General features: G+C 42.6%; 2 protein-coding genes across 2 annotated transcripts; both read left to right on the top strand.

Annotated features, from left to right (window-relative positions):
* The first annotated feature begins 3,149 nt into the window (after positions 1-3,149).
* Positions 3,150-6,860, top strand: LOC134570769 (fibrinogen-like protein 1-like protein). Its single transcript, XM_063428737.1, has 3 exons — positions 3,150-3,192; positions 4,287-4,471; positions 6,160-6,860. The coding sequence occupies exons 2-3, from the start codon at positions 4,288-4,290 to the stop codon at positions 6,858-6,860; spliced, it is 885 nt and encodes a 294-aa protein (XP_063284807.1). The 5' UTR covers positions 3,150-3,192; position 4,287.
* Positions 6,861-18,108: 11,248 nt separating this feature from the next.
* On the top strand, positions 18,109-19,322 carry LOC134570768 (fibrinogen-like protein 1-like protein). Its single transcript, XM_063428736.1, has 2 exons — positions 18,109-18,262; positions 18,653-19,322. Exons 1-2 carry the CDS (start codon positions 18,109-18,111, stop codon positions 19,300-19,302), a joined length of 804 nt encoding a protein of 267 aa, XP_063284806.1. The 3' UTR covers positions 19,303-19,322.
* The last annotated feature ends 1,080 nt before the right edge of the window (positions 19,323-20,402 follow it).

Raw genomic sequence — 20,402 nt, 5'->3', positions numbered from 1 at the left:
ATAGACCAGTTGACCCTTTTATATATTGTTGTATGTGGCAGCTTACTGGCAGAGGACCCGAGTGTCAGCGCCAAGGATTCCTCTTTCCCTAAGTGATTATAGCTCAGACAGCAAGGTATAGTGTTATTGCAATCATAGCAGATTCACCACAAGCACTAGCTGAGGCTTAGGGTAGGGTGAAGAAGAACTGTTTTTATTGCGTGGATGGCACACTTTTATTCATGGGTACTCAACAGCAAGTCCTTAGAAGAACAATACATATTGCAAGTTGGCCCAGGTTAGCTGGATCATGATGTCACGTTATGACCGCCTGCGACCGTCCTCCAATCCAGCGAAGAGCTTTACAGCGCTGGGTGGGAAATCCCTGTCACGTAAAACAATGACTCTGGGGGCGGAGCCTGACTAGCGAGCAGGGCAGACGTGCTCTGAACAAGCTCCCATGCACCGAGCACAAAAAGAGAGAATGAATCGGGCTACAATGTGCACATCCTCCTACTAGAGGGCCCAATGGACTGGGGAAAGCGGCCCAAACCCAGAGACACCAAACTCGATGTCCGGGGTAACCGGGCACCGCATTGGCAGACCAGGGCCTACCAAGGGAGGCGGCGGAGAAAGGCGGACGCTTTCCCGCCAGACGCACACAGCCAACAGTAAGCTTGGTGCACTACCTCCCCCCTCACCCCCCGGTGGGGGATATCCCGGTCCCCGCCAGCCGGAGCACCCCGCGCCTGGCACCTTCCGCATGAGCCCGCGACAACTCCAAGCAAAACGGGGGAAGGGGCCTCCAAAATGGCAGAAGCATATAACTCAGCCCAGCTAACCAGACTGAGGCCTACCGGATCGGACTACCCACTAATGGACTTACCGGCCGGGCAGCTAACAGGGATACCACCTGAACGAGACACAGCCAAGATGGCGGCCCAGCAAAGGTCCAAACCAATCGGCACAAACAACCAGCCGCCAACGCAGCGCTTGGAGCAGTTTGACAAAATTTGTAAAAGCTTCTGAACGACACTCTGCAACCAAGGAATGACCCACAGCCAAGCGGTGAGAGCAGTAGCAAAGCTGATCCGCACGGACGCCCGGCGCCGCCACTACGATCCCCTGCCTCAAGCCCCCAGAACAGTTACCCGGCTACTCAGAGGCAAGCGACTGATAAGTCGGGAAATGGCGCCAAGAGGCTCGGACATAAACACCTGCTCCCACACACGCTGGAGCCCGGGGCAAGCCCCACACACACGCAACTCACAGGAGCCAAGCCCCAGAAACCAGCATGGCGCACCTCTGCCCCGTGGGATTACAACCTCCAACCGGGTCGCAACACAAGAGCACACCACACAGCTTATGGATAAAGCTAGATTCCACTGCAGAGACACTGACGCCAACCTCTGGGACACTCCAGCGCTGGGCATAGGCTGAAGCGCCCACCATGCAGCCTCCCAAGGGTATTGCTGTCTTTCGCATGGTCCGTTCAGAGTCCCCACAACAGCTAAGTACCCAGACACAGAGGCCTGATGCATACCCCAAGTAGACTATGCTCCCGTTTTTTTTTTTTACTTTTATCCTCAGCGGTCATGGGACTATCAACCATGTTGAAACCAACTCCCGGTGGCTTAACGTCTGGTTAACTCTTGACTTAACAACTTGTACTTTTTCTTATTTTTAGATAGTTTCAACGATTTTACCTAGCGCTATAGGCATGACTTAGCGAAATTACACACTCTTTAACTCCTTATAGCCTAGGTTTGTAGAGCGTGACACACCTATGCGTTGCACAGAGCCCAGCAATAGTTATATGGTGCACCATAGTATTGTATTATCGCTACACGAGAATAGCCAACCTAGCAAAACGCTTAGCTGAGCTCGCTTTGGGAGAATAGCAACTGACTAACACTTGACTCTCCGATGTGTAAAAATTGTAAAGCATGTAACTAATGGTCCTTATCTTACAGTTCGTATACGAAATCCACTAATGCTCCTGCTAATGTATAACCTATACGTTATAGAACAGTTTGTAATAGTTTGTTTCTCGTGATAAAATATTTAAAAAATGTGCTAGCCAACCACATGCCATAACAAGTCGATGTTCATGACAAGCCTGCAGATGCTGTTGTGGCGCTGCATGACTAACTGTATGTTCTTTAATATGCACAAGAAAAATAAAGAATTTTAAAAAAAATGACTCTTTTCCATTGGTGCATGGAGTTCCCTCAAGTCCTTGGTGTCGTTCGATGTCTCACCACCTCCTCTATCAGCCCTTCAAATAGATTGGTGACTCTGGGAATGAGAGCACCCTCGACAAAGTTTTGGCGGACTGCGGCAACTCTGCAATCCGATCAGGAGTTCCAGAGGGTTTGGTGGTTGCTCCTGCTCATGAGCGCCGTGCCTCTAATAGCTCCATGCGAGTCTACAGTGAATCTTGGGCTGCTGGAAAGGGCCCTAGGCTGGAAGGCATGGGCTAGAGAGGTAATTCAGGGTGAATATATTTATTTTTTGAGGAAGGTACTGGTTCGGACTGTCTGTCACATTTGCTCCCATTGGTAGCCTCTAATTTGACACTTTATATTTTTGTGCTTATTTTCTATATATTTATTTTTTATTCACTTTTTTTTTATATTCTTTATTTTTTACTCAATAAACACCGCAAGTGTACATCCACTTTTGGGCTTACCCAGAAGCCAACTTGAATACAATTCTTGGAAACATAATGCAGTTCAACAAATACAATACATGCCCATTCCTTAAAAACCATTGGCACCTGCCGTCTACTGAGGTTTTTTTATTTTAAACAAGGACAGGCATTTAGGCGATACAAGTAGCCCGTTCTATTCAATAACTAATCTTGCTCATGTGCTACCTTGTTCCTCCGACAGTATGATCATGCCTGGATTTTTATTCACTTTTTGTGCCCTACGCATTCGATTTATTGTTTATTTCTTGGGCATTCCCTTTTTTATGATACTTTTGTTACGAAACCATAATGGTCTGCCATCTGCAATTTGCTATGTCTTCATAATTTCTCTGTCTGTAAACAAATCATTATATCTGCCTTCCTCATGCAATTCAAACAGCCCAGGCAACTCCTTCCTTAATTTGATGCCTGTATAAAATACCAGCTCTTGGCTAAAGCTCACTGGATGCATATCGAACCCATAGACAGAGTCTGACCTTTTCTTCGGATCATAAGACCAGGTAAGTTTCAGTGACGGCTTCTGAGATCAGACGCAAAATCCAGAGACAGTTAATAGTGTGCAATTCTCTGTGCACCCCAGGGATTTTAGCAGTTTACTGACAGAAAGAAAATCAATTTCATTTAAATTAAAAATAATATTTTTTTAAATTGCTGGAAATTAGAAGAAAATTAAAGGCTATGTTAGACTGAATCTATAAGATCTGTTGTCAGTTCATAATAATTAACTGTTTAGTGAATAGACTCCAAGTGAATGTATTAACATATTTCTCTGGGATTCAGACTGGAAACCGACGCTGTTACAGCAAATTAAATCAACCCTTAGGCTGCCACAGGGCCTTATATTAAAAATGAAGTACTTAATCATAAGTCAATACCGGGCTAAACTGAGTCTGAACTCCAAAGAAATCTGTTTCCCAGGTGACGGCCAGCCTTGGGCCAATGCGAGAGGTATATGTTTATATATGTGTGACGCTTTATTTGTGACAAATTGTTGGTACTGAAGGGGCTATTAAAAACCATTTTAATAGTAAAATAATAATGAGCTGGCAATAAATTTGGATCTTTATACATAACACAGTATTGGGGTAAAGGAAACATACTTTGCTTATAGATAATATATTAATCATTTTAATTTCAATGAAAGATATGAAATATTAGCAGGGCAGCAAGGGCTCGAATTGGGGGAGAATTAAAAAGGGAATGATAAATTTCAGGCAAAATTAAAAACATAACTGAGACGGCCATTTTGGAGAATTGGAGAAGTATTCCAGAGGTAGAAATGTTCCCAATAAGATTATTTTGGTCAAATCTCACAATTTTCTTAAAGTGTTCCACAAGGTTCAGCGTAGTGAATAACTCCTTGGGTTTGGCTTATACAAAGTGAAGTGAAAATAAATGAGTACAATTTCGACCAATGTTTCTGAGTTGGAGATTTCTCCAGTTCCATGGTCGCAGATCTCCGAGCCGTACTTGCAGTTACATAGCCATGGCAGACCATACTGCGCTACAGAATATGTTAGGACTTTACGAGTAAAGGAAAACACAATGTTCTATTTAGAAGTTTCACAACATTTGTTTCTGCTTTCTTTCGTAGAATGTTTCCTCGCTGGGCTCCTTCATTGTGTTTCCTGTTCACCTTGACTTTTATTACCTCGGAAACAAAAAACCTGACACATTTGAGCCGTCAGCAACTGTACGACAGTCTCGCCAACAGGGGCATGCTGGCAGAAAGCCAACTGCAGAAAATACTGAATGTGCCACGCATGGGGGTCTCCCCAGGTGGGTTGATAATTTCAATAAATTGCTTGCATCGCAGTATAAAATATATAGTACAAAATAAATATAAAATATATAATAAAAAATATATAATCATTTTGAAGACATTGCCACTTTGAGCATATTCAAATTTTTAATTTGTAGCACCCATAGGATAAATGTCAGAAGCAGCGACTGAAAAGACCCTTAATATGAGGCTCTAACTGAAAAGATTTGAGGGTCCAATGCATTTAGTACATATTAACGGGATAGTTTTTATTGTGTTGTAGTAATTCTGATAAATTATTTTTACACAAACATGGGTCATTCCATTCATTGCACTTTAAACAAACAGGGGCCCTAACCAGCTGGTTATCTTCTAGACAGAACCATCAATGTTTGTCATATCCAACTATTTCTGATGAAAACCCACTGATAATGTTTTTAAATTACATCATTTTGGATTTTGATGTGACTATCACAATAATTTTGCTGTGTACCACTTTAAAAAAAAAAAATCTGTGGGGTTTATTCACCGAGCAAGGATTGGTAGTAAACTGAAGACCAATTTGCTAAATCTATACAACAAAAGTGGAGTTTAAATTCTCCTCCATTTTAGATATAAGCATAGCTTGGTATTAAAGCCTGAATTTTGCTATTTTTGTTTAGTAATTACACAGATGATTTTTAAATCTGGTGATTTTATTTTGTTTTTAAAAACCAGAAAGAAGAGATTTGCAGCCTCATGCAAGCCTAACACTGCCGCACAGAGAGCACATTTATACCCAATATCTAGACAAATCCCAAACAGTCAGTCACGTTCAGAAACATGTTCTGATTGGCTGCTGAGATCACTGTAACTGTAATGGATGTGAACAGGTTGAAAGTTTGTTGCAATTACAAGATGGCTGCTTCCACACGGAAACAAATATCTTCATATGGGAACTAAAGCTTGCTTACAAAAATATGAATTTGATGGGAATGCTGTTTATATGATTTATGGTCGGAAATAGGTCACAAAGCCCTTTCAATTTTCTAAGTACATGGCAATGTCACAATGGCAGGCATATAATGTAAATATAAGAAATTCAATGGTTAAGATTAAAAAAAAAAAAAAAAAAAAAAGGTAAGTTACTTAAAAGTTGTTTATAAGTTATGCTATTGGATGTGCCAAGATCTCAGTTGTGACATTTGAACTTTAAAAATGCGTTTTCCTTTTTTTAATAGAACCATACAACAATATTAAAAACTACTGTGTTTTCAACACATCTGCCGTGTTAAATATATTTTAATAGCTTCGATCAGAATATCTCCCAGCATGCACCTGGCCTCCTCTACTTGGCTCATATTGTATTTTGTTTTAAATCTTTGTGACGTGGTTCAAAACAAGGACAAGATTCCATTAATGAGGAGCAGAGTAAGATGGGCTTTGCTAAATATGATCTAATGAATTCTGTGGCAAGAAAGTTAAACTTTCTTTTCTATTTAAGTGAAGAATATTCGTCCAGAACCGATGTACTGAAATCACAGGAAGTTAAAAGATTTCTTTTTTTTTTTTACATATAAGTATAAAATAAAATAAAAAAAATAAACAGTTGTGTTTTGTTAGTTGATGCAGATCCAGATCCTAATTACTCCAAAATATTGTGTAAAACACCAGGAAATAATGAATGAAATGATTATAACATTCCCTAAATGTGTCTTTTCTGCAGAACTCTTGGCAAAAGACTGTCGGTCTGCTTTCCTCAATGGCAGAAGAAAGAGCGGTTTATATGTGATCCTGCCCAAAGACTCACCACCAATGGTGGTATATTGTGACCTCCGTCAAGAAGGTGGAGGTTGGACTGTCCTACAGAGAAACACTGGAAAGAATGACGTGTTCTTTGGGCCTACCGACTGGAACAAATACAGGAGCGGATTTGGTAATCTGGCCGGTGACCACTGGCTGGGCAACGAACTAATATATCTTCTTACAAGGCATAATGCTTTCACTGTCCGGTTCCTTCTAATGGATGCTTTGGGGAATGAATACCGTGCGGACTACAGTAGCTTTAGGGTGGATAGTGAAGATGAAAGCTATGCCCTGAGATTAGGAGACTACTTTGGAGACGCTGGCGATGCTATGACCATCATGAACGAGACAGGAATCAATGACAATATGAGGTTCTCCACTAAAGACCAAGACAATGACAGGTGGTCCAAGAACTGTGCTGAAGAGTATGGTGGAGGTTGGTGGTTTGACAGTTGTGGCTCCACCCACCTCAATAGCTATCAAAACATATTCTGGAGAGGCCTTTGTGACCAATACAGCCCGTGTGTCTCATCCACCATTATGATAAAACCCAGTAGGAAAAACTGCTACCCTGTCTCATTTCCTCGACCTGGTGACCTTTACCCTAATCCTATAATGTAATTTGAATTGGAGTACGGCTCAAGAATGATAATATAAACACTTTTAATTAAAATGTTAAGTTTCATATTGTCATTTGTATTGTTATCTCCAGCTCTGCAAGCGTTCAATAAATCTGCAGAATTTTACAATGTGTCTGTTCCTTTCACCACATCACCAGTTGAAATGAGTGCACCTTGCAGTTTTTGTTTTGTCCACTAGGGGGCAGTAAAATAGCAGTTTGTGTTCAATGATCAGGGAATCATCTGTGGGAGAAGTTGCCTCTATAAAGGCACAAACAATCATTAGGGCCTTCATGGTTAAAATAACACACAATAAAACAAAAACAAATAAATAACTGAGGCATATCTGCTTTTCATGATAATAGAGAAAATGAGTTAAGTTTGGGGTAGTAATATCTAAACACTGCATTTTCTAATAGAGAAAGATATGCATTCATATCTCGTGTTTTTAGAGCATACATTTTACACAAAGCTTGTTATTACAACATACACAACCCAGACAAAATTACATGTATGGGAATGTGGGGATATGGAAAAAACATTTACTGAATAAAATAAATAAAGAATAAAAATATAATTTCTGTCGAGAGAAAATGTAACTTCCAATATTTATTTTAAGTTTATCTGTCTCTCATATTTTCAATAAATAAATATAACTGGGCATCTCCATCTTAGCTCCCTGTCAATCATTGTTATAAGCTCCGCCCTTTACACCTGGCAGTCAGCATAGAGAGAGCCACGTCCATCTTAGCTCCCTGTCAATCATTGTTATAAGCTCCGCCCTTTACACCAGTCAGTCAGTATAGAGAGAGCCACCTCCATCTTAGCTCCCTGTCAATCATTGTTATAAGCTCCGTCCTTTACACCTGTCAGTCAGTATAGAGAGAGCCACCTCCATCTTAGCTCCCTGTCAGTCATTGTTATAAGCTCCGCCCTTTACACTTGGCAGTCAGTATAGAGAGAGCCACCTCCAGCTTAGCTCCCTGTCAGTCATTGTTATAAGCTCCGCCCTTTACACCTGGCAGTCAGCATAGAGAGAGCCACCTCCATCTTAGCTCCCTGTCAGTCATTGTTATAAGCCCCGCCCCTTTACACCTGGCAGTCAGCATAGAGAGAGCCGCCTCCATCTTAGCTCCCTGTCAATCATTGTTATAAACTCCGCCCTTTACACCTGGCAGTCAGTATAGAGAGAGCCGCCTCCATCTTAGCTCCCTGTCAATCATTGTTATAAACTCCGCCCTTTACACCTGGCAGTCAGTATAGAGAGAGCCGCCTCCATCTTAGCTCCCTGTCAATCATTGTTATAAACTCCGCCCTTTACACCTGGCAGTCAGTATAGAGAGAGCCACCGCCATCTTAGCTCCCTGTCAATCATTGTTATAAACTCCGCCCTTTACACCTGGCAGTCAGTATAGAGAGAGCCACCTCCATCTTAGCTCCCTGTCAATCATTGTTATAAGCTCCGCCCTTTACACCTGGCAGTCAGTATAGAGAGAGCCACCTCCATCTTAGCTCCCTGTCAATCATTGTTATAAACTCCGCCCTTTACACCTGGCAGTCAGTATAGAGAGAGCCACCTCCATCTTAGCTCCCTGTCAATCATTGTTATAAGCTCCGCCCTTTACACCTGGCAGTCAGTATAGAGAGAGCCACCTCCATCTTAGCTCCCTGTCAGTCATTGTTATAAGCCCCGCCCCTTTACACCTGGCAGTCAGCATAGAGAGAGCCGCCTCCATCTTAGCTCCCTGTCAATCATTGTTATAAACTCCGCCCTTTACACCTGGCAGTCAGTATAGAGAGAGCCGCCTCCATCTTAGCTCCCTGTCAATCATTGTTATAAACTCCGCCCTTTACACCTGGCAGTCAGTATAGAGAGAGCCACCGCCATCTTAGCTCCCTGTCAATCATTGTTATAAACTCCGCCCTTTACACCTGGCAGTCAGTATAGAGAGAGCCACCTCCATCTTAGCTCCCTGTCAGTCATTGTTATAAGCTCTGCCCTTTACACCTGGCAGTCAGTATAGAGAGAGCCACCTCCATCTTAGCTCCCTGTCAATCATTGTTATAAACTCCGCCCTTTACACCTGGCAGTCAGTATAGAGAGAGCCACCTCCATCTTAGCTCCCTGTCAATCATTGTTATAAGCTCCGCCCTTTACACCTGGCAGTCAGTATAGAGAGAGCCACCTCCATCTTAGCTCCCTGTCAATCATGGTTATAAGCTCCGCCCTTTACACCTGGCAGTCAGTATAGAGAGAGCCACCTCCATCTTAGCTCCCTGTCAATCATTGTTATAAGCTCCGCCCTTTACACCTGGCAGTCAGTGTAGAGAGAGCCACCTCCATCTTAGCTCCCTGTCAATCATTGTTATAAACTCCGCCCTTTACACCTGGCAGTCAGTGTAGAGAGAGCCCTCTCCATCTTAGCTCCCTGTCAATCATTGTTATAAGGTCCGCCCTTTACACCTGGCAGTCAGTATAGAGAGAGCCGCCTCCAGGGCCGGCGCTACCTGTAAGGCGGACTAGGCAGCCGCCTAGGGCGCCCCTTGGGAAGGGGCGCCGCCAGGAGCGCCGGCCCCCCTAATGCTGCAGCCGCCCGAGCGCTCTGTAGAGAGCCTCAGGCGGCTGCAGCTTTGCCCGGGCTGGTGCGTCCATGAGGGCGCACCGCCCGGGCACAGCATGAGGAGAGGGAGGGGGCTGACAGGAGGGAAGCGCTCAGCGCTCCCTCCTGTCACTCCCTCTCTGTAGCGTGACCGAGCGCAGTATAGTCCGCCGGTACAGGGAGCATCTGTCTCCTGTACTCGGACGGACTAACAGGAAGTGAACACTGGTGTTCACTTCCTGTTAGTCCGCCGGGTACAGGAAACAAAAGCTCCCTGTACCCGCGGACCATGATACAGAGCTCGGCCACGCTACTATAGAGGTAGGGGAGGGTGGGGGGAATAAATAGAGAGGTGGGGGGGGGGGGGAGATAAATAAATGGAGAGGGAGGGGAGAAGGAGAAATCAATGAAGAGGGAGGGGGGGGGAGAAATAAATGGAGAGGGGGGGGTAGGAGAAATAAATGGAGAGGGAGGGGAGGAGGAGAAATCAATGAAGAGGGGGGGGGGAGAAATAAATGGACAGGGAAGGGGGAGAAATAAATGGACAGGGAGGGGGAGAAATAAATGGACAGGGAGGGGAGGAGGAGAAATCAATGAAGAGGGGGGGGGGGGGGGAGAAATAAATGGACAGGGAGGGGGGGGAGAAATAAATGGACAGGGAGGGGGGAGAAATAAATGGACAGGGAGGGGGGGGGAATAAATGGACAGGGAGGGGGGGGGAATAAATGGACAGGGAGGGGGGGAAATAAATGGACAGGGAGGGGGGGAAATAAATGGACAGGGAGGGGGGAAATAAATGGACAGGGAGGGGGGGAGGACAGGGAGGGGGGAATAAATGGACAGGCAGGATGGGGGGAATAAATGGACAGACAGGGAGGGGGGAATAAATGGACAGACAGGGAAGGGGGAATAAATGGACAGGGAGGGGGGGGGGATAAATGGACAGGGGGGGAAATAAATGGACAGGGAGTGGGGGAAATAAATGGACAGGGAGGGGGGGATAAATGGACAGGGAGGGGGGGGAATGGACAGGCAGGGTGGGGGAATAAATGGACAGGCAGGGTGGGGGGAATAAATTGAAAGGGGGGATAAATTGACAGGGAGGGGAATTGACGGGATTAGGAGGGGGAATGAGAGTGGGGAGGGGAGAAGAGAGTGACAACGGGGGAGACGAAAGTGACAAGGGAGGGGGAGAAGAGAGGGACACGCAGGGGAGAAGAGAGTGACAAGGGAGGAGGGGGGAGAAGAGAGGGACAAGAGGGGGGAGAAGAGAGGGACATGGGGGGGAGAAGAGAGGGACATGGGGGGGAGAAGAGAGGGACAAGGGGGGTTGAGAAGAGAGTGACGAGGGAGGGAGAGGGGGAGAAGAGAGTGACAAGGGAGGGGGGAGAGATTGACATCATCACACACACACAATGCACCCCTTGCACACAGAAAAACACACAATGCATTACACACACAGACACACACACACAAGCAATTCAACCCTTACACACAATGCATCCCTTACACACACAGAAACACGCAATGCATTCCTTACACACACTCAATGCACCCCTTACAGACGCACACACTGCATCCCGTACATGCACAGAAACACTCATTGCAGCCCTTACACATACAAACACAGATTCACACAATGCATTCCTTACACACGTATCAGGACATCCCCTACTCCTGTGAACAAAGTAATTGGTGGAACATGAAGGTGGACCCTGGGGTCCAGACCTTGAGCTGTGTAAAGGGCCTTAAAAAAAATGGAGCCTTCTTCCTGTTCTCCCAGAACACAAACAGCCTCCAGAGAGCCTGTTCTACACCAGACCAGTGGAGCCAGACTGCAGGTAGAGCCCATCACCATCCTCATCTGATTGTAAGTAGGCAATCTAGTATATTATTCGTGGCACTAATCTCTAATTTATCTCACATTAAAGAAACACTATAGTCCCCAGAACCACTGCAGCTTAATGTAGTGGTTCTGGTGTCTATAGCCTGTCCCTGCAGGCCTTTTAATGTAAACACGGCGGCACTGCAGCACTTGCGTTAGTTAACATGGGGCATTGTGATGTCATATCGGGGGGGGGATGGGGGGCGGCAAACTTTACTTTTGCCTAGGGCGGCAAAAATCCTTGCACCGGCCCTGGCCGCCTCCATCTTAGCTCCCTGTCAATCATTGTTATAAGCTCCACCCTTTACACCTGGCAGTCAGTATAGAGAGAGCCGCCTCCATCTTAGCTCCCTGTCAATCATTGTTATAAGCTCCGCCCTTTACACCTGGCAGTCAGTATAGAGAGAGCCACCTCCATCTTAGCTCCCTGTCAGTCATTGTTATAAGCTCCGCCCTTTACACCTGGCAGTCAGTATAGAGAGAGCCGCCTCCATCTTAGCTCCCTGTCAGTCATTTTTATAAGCTCCGCCCTTTACACCTGGCAGTCAGTATAGAGAGAGCCACCTCCATCTTAGCTCCCTGTCAATCATTGTTATAAGCTCCTCCCTTTACACCTGGCAGTCAGTATAGAGAGAGCCGCCTCCATCTTAGCTCCCTGTCAGTCATTTTTATAAGCTCCGCCCTTTACACCTGGCAGTCAGTATAGAGAGAGCACCTCCATCTTAGCTCCCTGTCAATCATTGTTATAAGCTCCGCCCATTACACCTGGCAGTCAGTATAGAGAGAGCCACCTCCATCTTAGCTCCCTGTCAATCATTGTTATAAGCTCCACACCTGGCAGTCAGTATAGAGAGAGACACCTCTATCTTAGCTCCCTGTCAGTCATTGTTACAAGCTCCGCCATTTACACCTGGCAGTCAGTATAGAGAGAGCCACCTCCATCTTAGCTCCCTGTCAGTCATTGTTATAAGCTCCGCCCTTTACACCTGGCAGTCAGTATAGAGAGAGCCGCCTCCATCTTAGCTCCCTGTCAATCATGGTTATAAGCTCCGCCCTTTACACCAGGCAGTCAGTATAGAGAGAGCCACCTCCATCTTAGCTCCCTGTCAATCATTGTTATAAGCTCCGCCCTTTACACCTGGCAGTCAGTGTAGAGAGAGCCACCTCCATCTTAGCTCCCTGTCAATCATTGTTATAAACTCTGCCCTTTACACCTGGCAGTCAGTATAGAGAGAGCCACCTCCATCTTAGCTCCCTGTCAATCATTATAAGCTCCGCCCTTTACACCTGGCAGTCAGCAGAGAGAGAGCCCTCTCCATCTTAGCTCCCTGTCAATCATTGTTATAAGCTCCACCCTTTACACCTGGCAGTCAGTATAGAGAGAGCCACCTCCATCTTAGCTCCCTGTCAATCATTGTTATAAGCTCCGCCCTTTACACCTGACAGTCAGTATAGAGAGAGACACCTCCATCTTAGCTCCCTGTCAATCATTGTTATAAGCTCCGCCCCTTACACCTGGCAGTCAGTATAGAGAGAGCCACCTCCATCTTAGCTCCCTTTCAATCATTGTTATAAGCTCCGCCCTTTACACCTGGCAGTCAGTATAGAGAGAGCCACCTCCATCTTAGCTCCCTGTCAATCATTATAAGCTCCGCCCTTTACACCTGGCAGTCAGCAGAGAGAGAGCCCTCTCCATCTTAGCTCCCTGTCAATCATTGTTATAAGCTCCACCCTTTACACCTGGCAGTCAGTATAGAGAGAGCCACCTCCATCTTAGCTCCCTGTCAATCATTGTTATAAGCTCCGCCCTTTACACCTGGCAGTCAGTATAGAGAGAGACACCTCCATCTTAGCTCCCTGTCAATCATTGTTATAAGCTCCGCCCCTTACACCTGGCAGTCAGTATAGAGAGAGCCACCTCCATCTTAGCTCCCTTTCAATCATTGTTATAAGCTCCGCCCTTTACACCTGGCAGTCAGTATAGAGAGAGCCACCTCCATCTTAGCTCCCTTTCAATCATTGTTATAAGCTCCGCCCTTTACACCTGGCAGTCAGTATAGAGAGAGCCACCTCCATCTTAGCTCCCTGTCAATCATTATAAGCTCCGCCCTTTACACCTGGCAGTCAGTATAGAGAGAGGATAAAGAGAAGAGGAGACATAAAACAATGTTGCAGTTTTTCCTTCTCCTGTACAATATGTACCCTGGCTGTCCCAGGAGTCAGGACTGAACTGGATTGTGATGTAATTTGCTAATTTTTAAAAGAAAGAAAATAGTGTCACGTGAAAAAGGTCATCACACGTTATAGGTGACTTTCAGTGTTTTGTTAAGCAGTTTCATTTCCAGAAACCATATAAGAATACTCACAGCACCTAAAGCCGTATGTATAGAAACATAGAATGTGACGGCAGATAAGAACCATTCGGCCCATCTAGTCTGCCCAATTTTCTAAATACTTTCATTAGTTCCTGGCCTTATCTTATAGTTAGGATAGCCTGATGCCTATCCCACGTATGCTTAAACTCCTTTACTGTGTTAACCACTGCCACTTCAGCTGGAAGGCTATTCCATGCATCCACTACCCTCTCAGTAAAGTAATACTTCCTGATATTATTTTTAAACCTTTGTCCCTCTAATTTAAGACTATGTCCTCTTGTTGTGGTAGTTTTTCTTCTTTTAAATATAGTCTCCTCCTTTACTGTGTTGATTCCCTTTATGTATTTCAATGTTTCTATCATATCCCCCCTGTCTCGTCTTTCCTCCAAGCTATACATGTTAAGATCCTTTATCCTTTCCTGGTAAGTTTTATCCTGCAATCCATGAACCAGTTTAGTAGCCCTTCTCGGAACTCTCTCTAAGGTATCAATATCCTTCTGAAGATACGGTCTCCAGTACTGCGTACAATACTCCAAGTGAGGTCTCACCAGTGTTCTGTACAATGGCATGAGCACTTCCCTCTTTCTACTGCTAATACCTCTCCCTATACAACCAAGCATTCTGCTAGCATTTCCTGCTGCTCTATTACATTGTCTGCCTACCTTTAAGTCCTCAGAAATAATCACCCCTAAATCCCTTTCCTCAGATGTTGAGGTTAGGACTCTATTAAATGTTCTGTACTCTGCCCTTGGGTTTTTACATATAATGTTCCTGTCTCTGCAGACTTATCTTAGAAAAGTGCCAATCACGATAAACCGGCGTGCCAGTCAGACAAACTGGAGGGCCTCCTGCCTCGTTCATTTTGTGATTGTAAACAGAAGTGAGGCTGAAGGCCGATCGCAGCACTCGCCATTCACACACTTCTCAATTAACTGTTATACGGTGTAACACAGCTCATTGGATGGGGAAGAAATCTACTGAACAATTAAAAAATAAAACCTATTGAATGTACCTTTAAGAAGTGAATGTTCTTATCATGAAATATGACACAGATTAAATAACACAATGCGATATACATGCAGCTTGATACATCACTGTTTTGATTTAAATAAATTATCCAGAAGGAATTATAATAATATGAAGCAATTTGGTCAGATGTTCGTCACTCTGCTAAGTATGAATTTGGCCAGCAGCACAGGACGTCACATTGTAACATACATACAGTATAATGCATTATATATCTATCATCCCGGAGAGTGAAGGCCGAGGATATATTTCATAATTAGATTTATTTGGGCCTGTTTGCCTAGGGGTGTTTTAGATGACGTCCGTGCAGTGCTGACATGGGGTATGTTAATCACGTTCTGTTACATTATATACTCTAAAATCCTATTTTAAGTAATTTGCCCATAGGAAATATTGCTGTTCCTTTAAATGCTATATAACAATGTTCACTAATAAAAATATTTATTATTGATTTTCGTCCCACTCTTTCAGTGATTAATGAGCAAAATGAAAGTCACGTCACTTATAATATAAATTTTGCAATATTTGTGCATACTCTTGATAGCCCTTTGTGTAAACTTGTAAAAACACAATAAATTCACACCAGCCAGCTGCTCGGGGACCAGTTTCCTTGACAAACAGACAATTTCAAGTAAACAAACGATGAGGAAAGTTGAATTATTCCATATAAAGGGAAATCACAGGTACTTTCTTATCTTTCTTCACAGAATTGTCCCCGAGGTGAGTGTCTTGTATCTGTATCTCACTTTTCCAGGATTAAATAAGATCACCGCAGACTGTAAGCCCATAGGAGCAAAATTATTTTCATATTTTAATATTCTTATTTCTTGAATTTATAAATTGATTTTAAAAAATAGTAATAATCAGGATAACAGTGAATCTGTAATAAAAAAAAAGTATAATTCCCAACTTCAGATTAAAAACAAACTTCACACTATTTGACAATCATATAAACTGCAGCAATGTGTCCTATCTGGCTATTATCGCATGCAAGGTGTAAATCCCTGATTAGCTCTCCACACTACCCCAATAGTCTACTAATGACAATTAAATAAAGAATATGATCTGCATGCACTTCATTCTCTTACAATGTGGCCAAATGCTGTAGACCTTTTGGTTTGTTTTTGCTTATTTTTTCCAGATTTTACGTATTAAACTGTCAGAAAAGTCTATATGGAACTAGTCTTTATAAAATATTTCTAAAAGTCATCTTAAATAACAAGATGTGTATGGAGGGTAACTTTATTATCTTGAATTGTGTGTAGAGTACAGTGAAAACTCGGAACTCAAACTTAATCTGTTTCAGAAGGCTGTTCAAGTTCCGATTTGGTCTAGAACAGAATCAACGTTTCCCATAAGAATTAATGTAAATTTGATGAATCTGTTCCAGACACCCAAAGTTAAAGCATTTTAACACAAATTTTACAGTTTAACCATTTAAGGACCGCGGATGTACTAGGCATCCTACAGTATCTCTCCTGACTGCCGGGGTGCCGATTTAGTGATCACTCCCGGGTTGCCCCGCATGGCGCCCGGCAGTGTAGCAGAGCATCGGAAGCCATCGGGCAGGCAACCGATGCTCTGCCTGTGTGCTGAGTGCCTCAAGGTGTCAAGGCATTCAGTGAACACTTAAATAAAATCAATAAAACAAAAACAAACAGAATAAAGTATTCTGGAGATGTTGCTGAACACATAATAGGAACTGAGATTCCATGCCTAAAGTAAAATGTGGGAGAAAAATAACACAAAAAATGACTACCCAAACGTTTGACAGAGACTGGTGGTAGAATAAGTGCATGGAAAGTGTTAAAATACCACCATTTGAAATACCATAGGATGTCTGCTTTTCAGAAGTATATGGTTTGATGGGGTAAATTATATTGGCCGGCTTCAGAAATGTCCCAAATAGAACATGGGTGCATGATGACAGCTGTGAAAATTCCAAGTTGGAAAACTGGAATGCGCACCCTCCAAATAAGGTCTTTAAGCCCCCAGAGAACCCGACACATCTATATATGGGGAGTATCCCTGTACTCAGGAGATGATGGTGAACACATATTGGGGTGTTCTTCGGCAGTAACCCTTAAAGTTCTCAGTACAAGTATTCTTAAATTTCTAAGTGTGCCAAAAAGAATTTGCCAATTATTATTATTATTTTTTTTAATTTGGCACAGATTGGTGGTAAAATGGTTGCATTAAATGAGTCAAAATACCCCAAGTTTAATTCCTTAGGTTGTCTTCTTTTAAAAATAGATCTCCATTGATCTGATGGCAATAATGGTATCTTTAGAAAGACCATTTAATGGCGAGAAAAACGTTATATAATATGTGTGGGTACAGTAAATGAGGAAGAGGAAAATTACAGCTAAACACAAACACCGCAGAAATGTAAAAGACGGCCCTGGTCCTTAACGGTACGAAAATTGAAAAACGGTCTGGTCACTAAGGGGTTAATACCTTACATGCATAAAATCATATATAAAAAACAAAATAAACACAATGTACAGTAAATTAAAAGAAATGATGAGAATTGATGGGGTAAGTGGAAAAGAGAAGAGATATAATTGGTTGGATGTGGATAGGTTACGGTTCTCCTGGCATTTAAAATGTGTCTAAAGTGAGACATAGCTTTATAATTGAACATGTTTGAGGCATTATTTGTTTAGGTACCGAGAACCGTTCATGTACCGAGACATTTTTACTCAAATTATTTTGTTCAACTACTGAATTGTTTGTGTAAGGGATTGTTCGAGTTCCGAGGTTCCATTGTACCGTATATTGTTTAATTGATTACTGTCCCTTTCTAATTGGCTGGTGATACTGAATGCATGTAAGATGTGTTTGTGAGTTAGTCAGTCACTCTCAGGGTTCTTCACCAAGGTATGTACAGTCAGGAATCACAGTGAATTGAAAATTTACTTAAAATTTAGGTCACAATTTCCATATTCTCCAACCCTGATTTGTGTTCATTTGGGATACCTTGGATTACATATTAAAATCACTCTTTATTTGCTTTGACTTCCTGATAACCCTGTGAATCAGTTGCTTCCAAAAAAAAGTACATTGCAAATGTTTTATTTTTCAGCTAATACAGAGAATTATGGTAAAATGAGAATTAACTTGCAAACATTTAGGCAAAAATACTTTCAACGCGTTTTGCAATTTTCGAATTACCTTCACGATCCATTCCTCAACGTGTACGCAATATTGTAATATGCAGGAGTCTCTCACGGAACTTGCCCAGTAATAAAGACATTTTTACAGAGCAAAACCGCTGTACAACGCTAAAGCATAGGCTGGTGTATTCAAAATAATAACAATATTAATAATGTTTCCCAGGTGAGAAACGCAACCCTTTGCAGGATGTGGGTAACATGCACAGTCTTTGCTTTGAGCATGTTTTATGCAGCAGCTCAGGAGGTGACAAACAGGACGGTAGCTTTGGATATTGAGAATATCGAGAACGTGCCAGACGTTACGAAAATCGTCAACTTAAAAGATGTGTATGCGAGAAAAGGTATATTTCCCAATGAATGTTTTGCTTTATGCACCAAAATCATGAACACTAATCCTAAAAGAATGACAAATATACACACACACACACACAGACACGATGCATAATGGTGAATAATGTATTATGAGAAGATTATGCTCTTTCAGAGTTCTGAAGAATTCACCCTCGGTCTCGTGGTTTATCATGATGTCTCCAGACCCCTCAATGGCATTATTTCCCATAATAAATTATTTAATATTATGGATGATATATAGTTTGGATTTTGCTAGAGACAACACAAAGAACATATAAATAATGCTTAGATTATACATCTTGCAAGATTGAATTGTTTTACATTCATGAATTATTAAGATTTATCAAGCATAATAAAACCTAAATTCATCTTTATATCAGTCTTTTTCGCCAGGGACTGCGATGAACTCTACCAGATGGGCTACCGTAAACACGGTCTTTATATAATCCGGCCAGATAACTCCATCATGATTGTGGTCCAGTGCTACATGCATGACTGTGGTGGGTGGACGGTTATCCAGAAGAATAGCTTTAACACGGAGATCACGTGGACTGTTGCTTGGAAAACATACAAATTCACGTTCGGCAACATGGCATCTGACCATTGGCTCGGCCATTACTATATACACCTGCTAACAGTGCAGAAATGGAACAAAGTAAAGATTATTCTGGTCGATTCTAAAAACACAACCAGGTACGCAGAGTATGACAGTATCTATGTGAAGGATGAAGATCACGGGTACCAGCTGCGACTAGGCACCTACAGCGGTGATGCCGGTGACTCTATGACTTCCAATTCCCTCAGAAACATGCATGACAACATGAAGTTTTCCACCCACGACCGCGACAATGATCGAAGCTACAATAAGAACTGTGCTGACAAAGAGGGAGGAGGTTGGTGGTATGACTCGTGCTATGTTGCCCAACTCAATAAGCAAAACGGAATCCACTGGGCAACGTTATGTGACCATAACTGCAGACAGTCCATTATTATGATAGCACCTATCCAAATGCACTGTTATCGGGTCTAGGTGATAAGTCAAGGAGGTATCTCAAAGGACTGAAAGTGGTTGAGAGCATCAGTCATTAATAGTAAAATCTCAGTGCCAATAGATCTGGGAGAAACTCCAACGCTCTAATTGCCCCAGCAAAAATTATTGGTGCATTTTAATTGGGAGATACAAACAAAATCGGTGGTCCTTAACCCAGTCATCAAGGCACACTCCAGGTTTTCTCAGGATTGGAACAGAGCTAGGAAAATACTGGGCTCTTGGTGTGCCTTTAATACTGGGTTAAGAACTACTGATCTAAATCAAAATCAGTGAGTAAATTAATTGATATAAAATGCCGATTTATAGAGCAATAAAATAAATAATAAAATATACACCTATGTACTCTTTAATTATATAAACAATATTCCTGACATTGAAAGGGTGAAAGTGGTTCTGTTCCTTTCAGATAGGGTATTGATCATTAGTTATAGTAATTGATGTGCAAATTAGAGACTACTGTACAATATGGGCCTCTGTTTACACAATACCCAAGAAATGGGATGTATTAGAAAAAGCAAACAAAAAAATTAAATTACAAAAACATAAGCACAACGGATTTGTTCTCATCATAGATGGATTTTAATAGTTTTTGTTTCTTAACCCGTGCTCTGCTTCCATCCTGCTAAAAGCACGGATGACACACAGGAGTCAATGAGTGATGAGAGACTGTGATGTCAGAATATATCTTTATACAGCTACTGGTTAATAAATACAGGCTTTCTACTGCTTTCACCGAGGACTGGATTCTAATACAGAGATAAACGTCACACTGGTTACCGGATAGCACTTCTTCCGTTAAAACCTCGGGGTAATTGCCAGAGTGATTATTTCTTAAACTAATAATAATTTAAAAAAAACAAAAACAAACAGTCTAACCAGCAGTCAAGTAGTGAAAGTGATGCTGGTTAGATCTGTAATAATGAAGTTACAATTTTAATATATATTTTTTATTCAGTTGTAAATACTGTAAAACGGTCTGAGTTTGAGAGGTAGTAATGACTTATTAAACGTGACACCGAGACATGTTCACACATTAAAATATATGGTCTTTATGCATTTTACTGCCAGACTGCTGGGAG

Source organism: Pelobates fuscus, chromosome 8 (assembly GCF_036172605.1).
Source record: "Pelobates fuscus isolate aPelFus1 chromosome 8, aPelFus1.pri, whole genome shotgun sequence".
In the NCBI taxonomy this organism is placed as follows: Eukaryota; Metazoa; Chordata; class Amphibia; order Anura; family Pelobatidae; genus Pelobates; species Pelobates fuscus.
This window is presented reverse-complemented; position numbering and strand designations above follow the sequence as displayed.

Excerpts from the sequence above, each read along its gene's own strand:
- LOC134570769 (XM_063428737.1), top strand. The coding sequence starts at position 4,288 with ATGTTTCCTCGCTGGGCTCCTTCATTGTGTTTCCTGTTCACCTTGACT. Across the intron at positions 4,472-6,159 it reads ACGCATGGGGGTCTCCCCAG|AACTCTTGGCAAAAGACTGT; the intron begins GTGGGTTGATAA and ends TCTTTTCTGCAG.
- LOC134570768 (XM_063428736.1), top strand. The coding sequence starts at position 18,109 with ATGTGGGTAACATGCACAGTCTTTGCTTTGAGCATGTTTTATGCAGCA. Across the intron at positions 18,263-18,652 it reads AGATGTGTATGCGAGAAAAG|TCTTTTTCGCCAGGGACTGC; the intron begins GTATATTTCCCA and ends TCTTTATATCAG.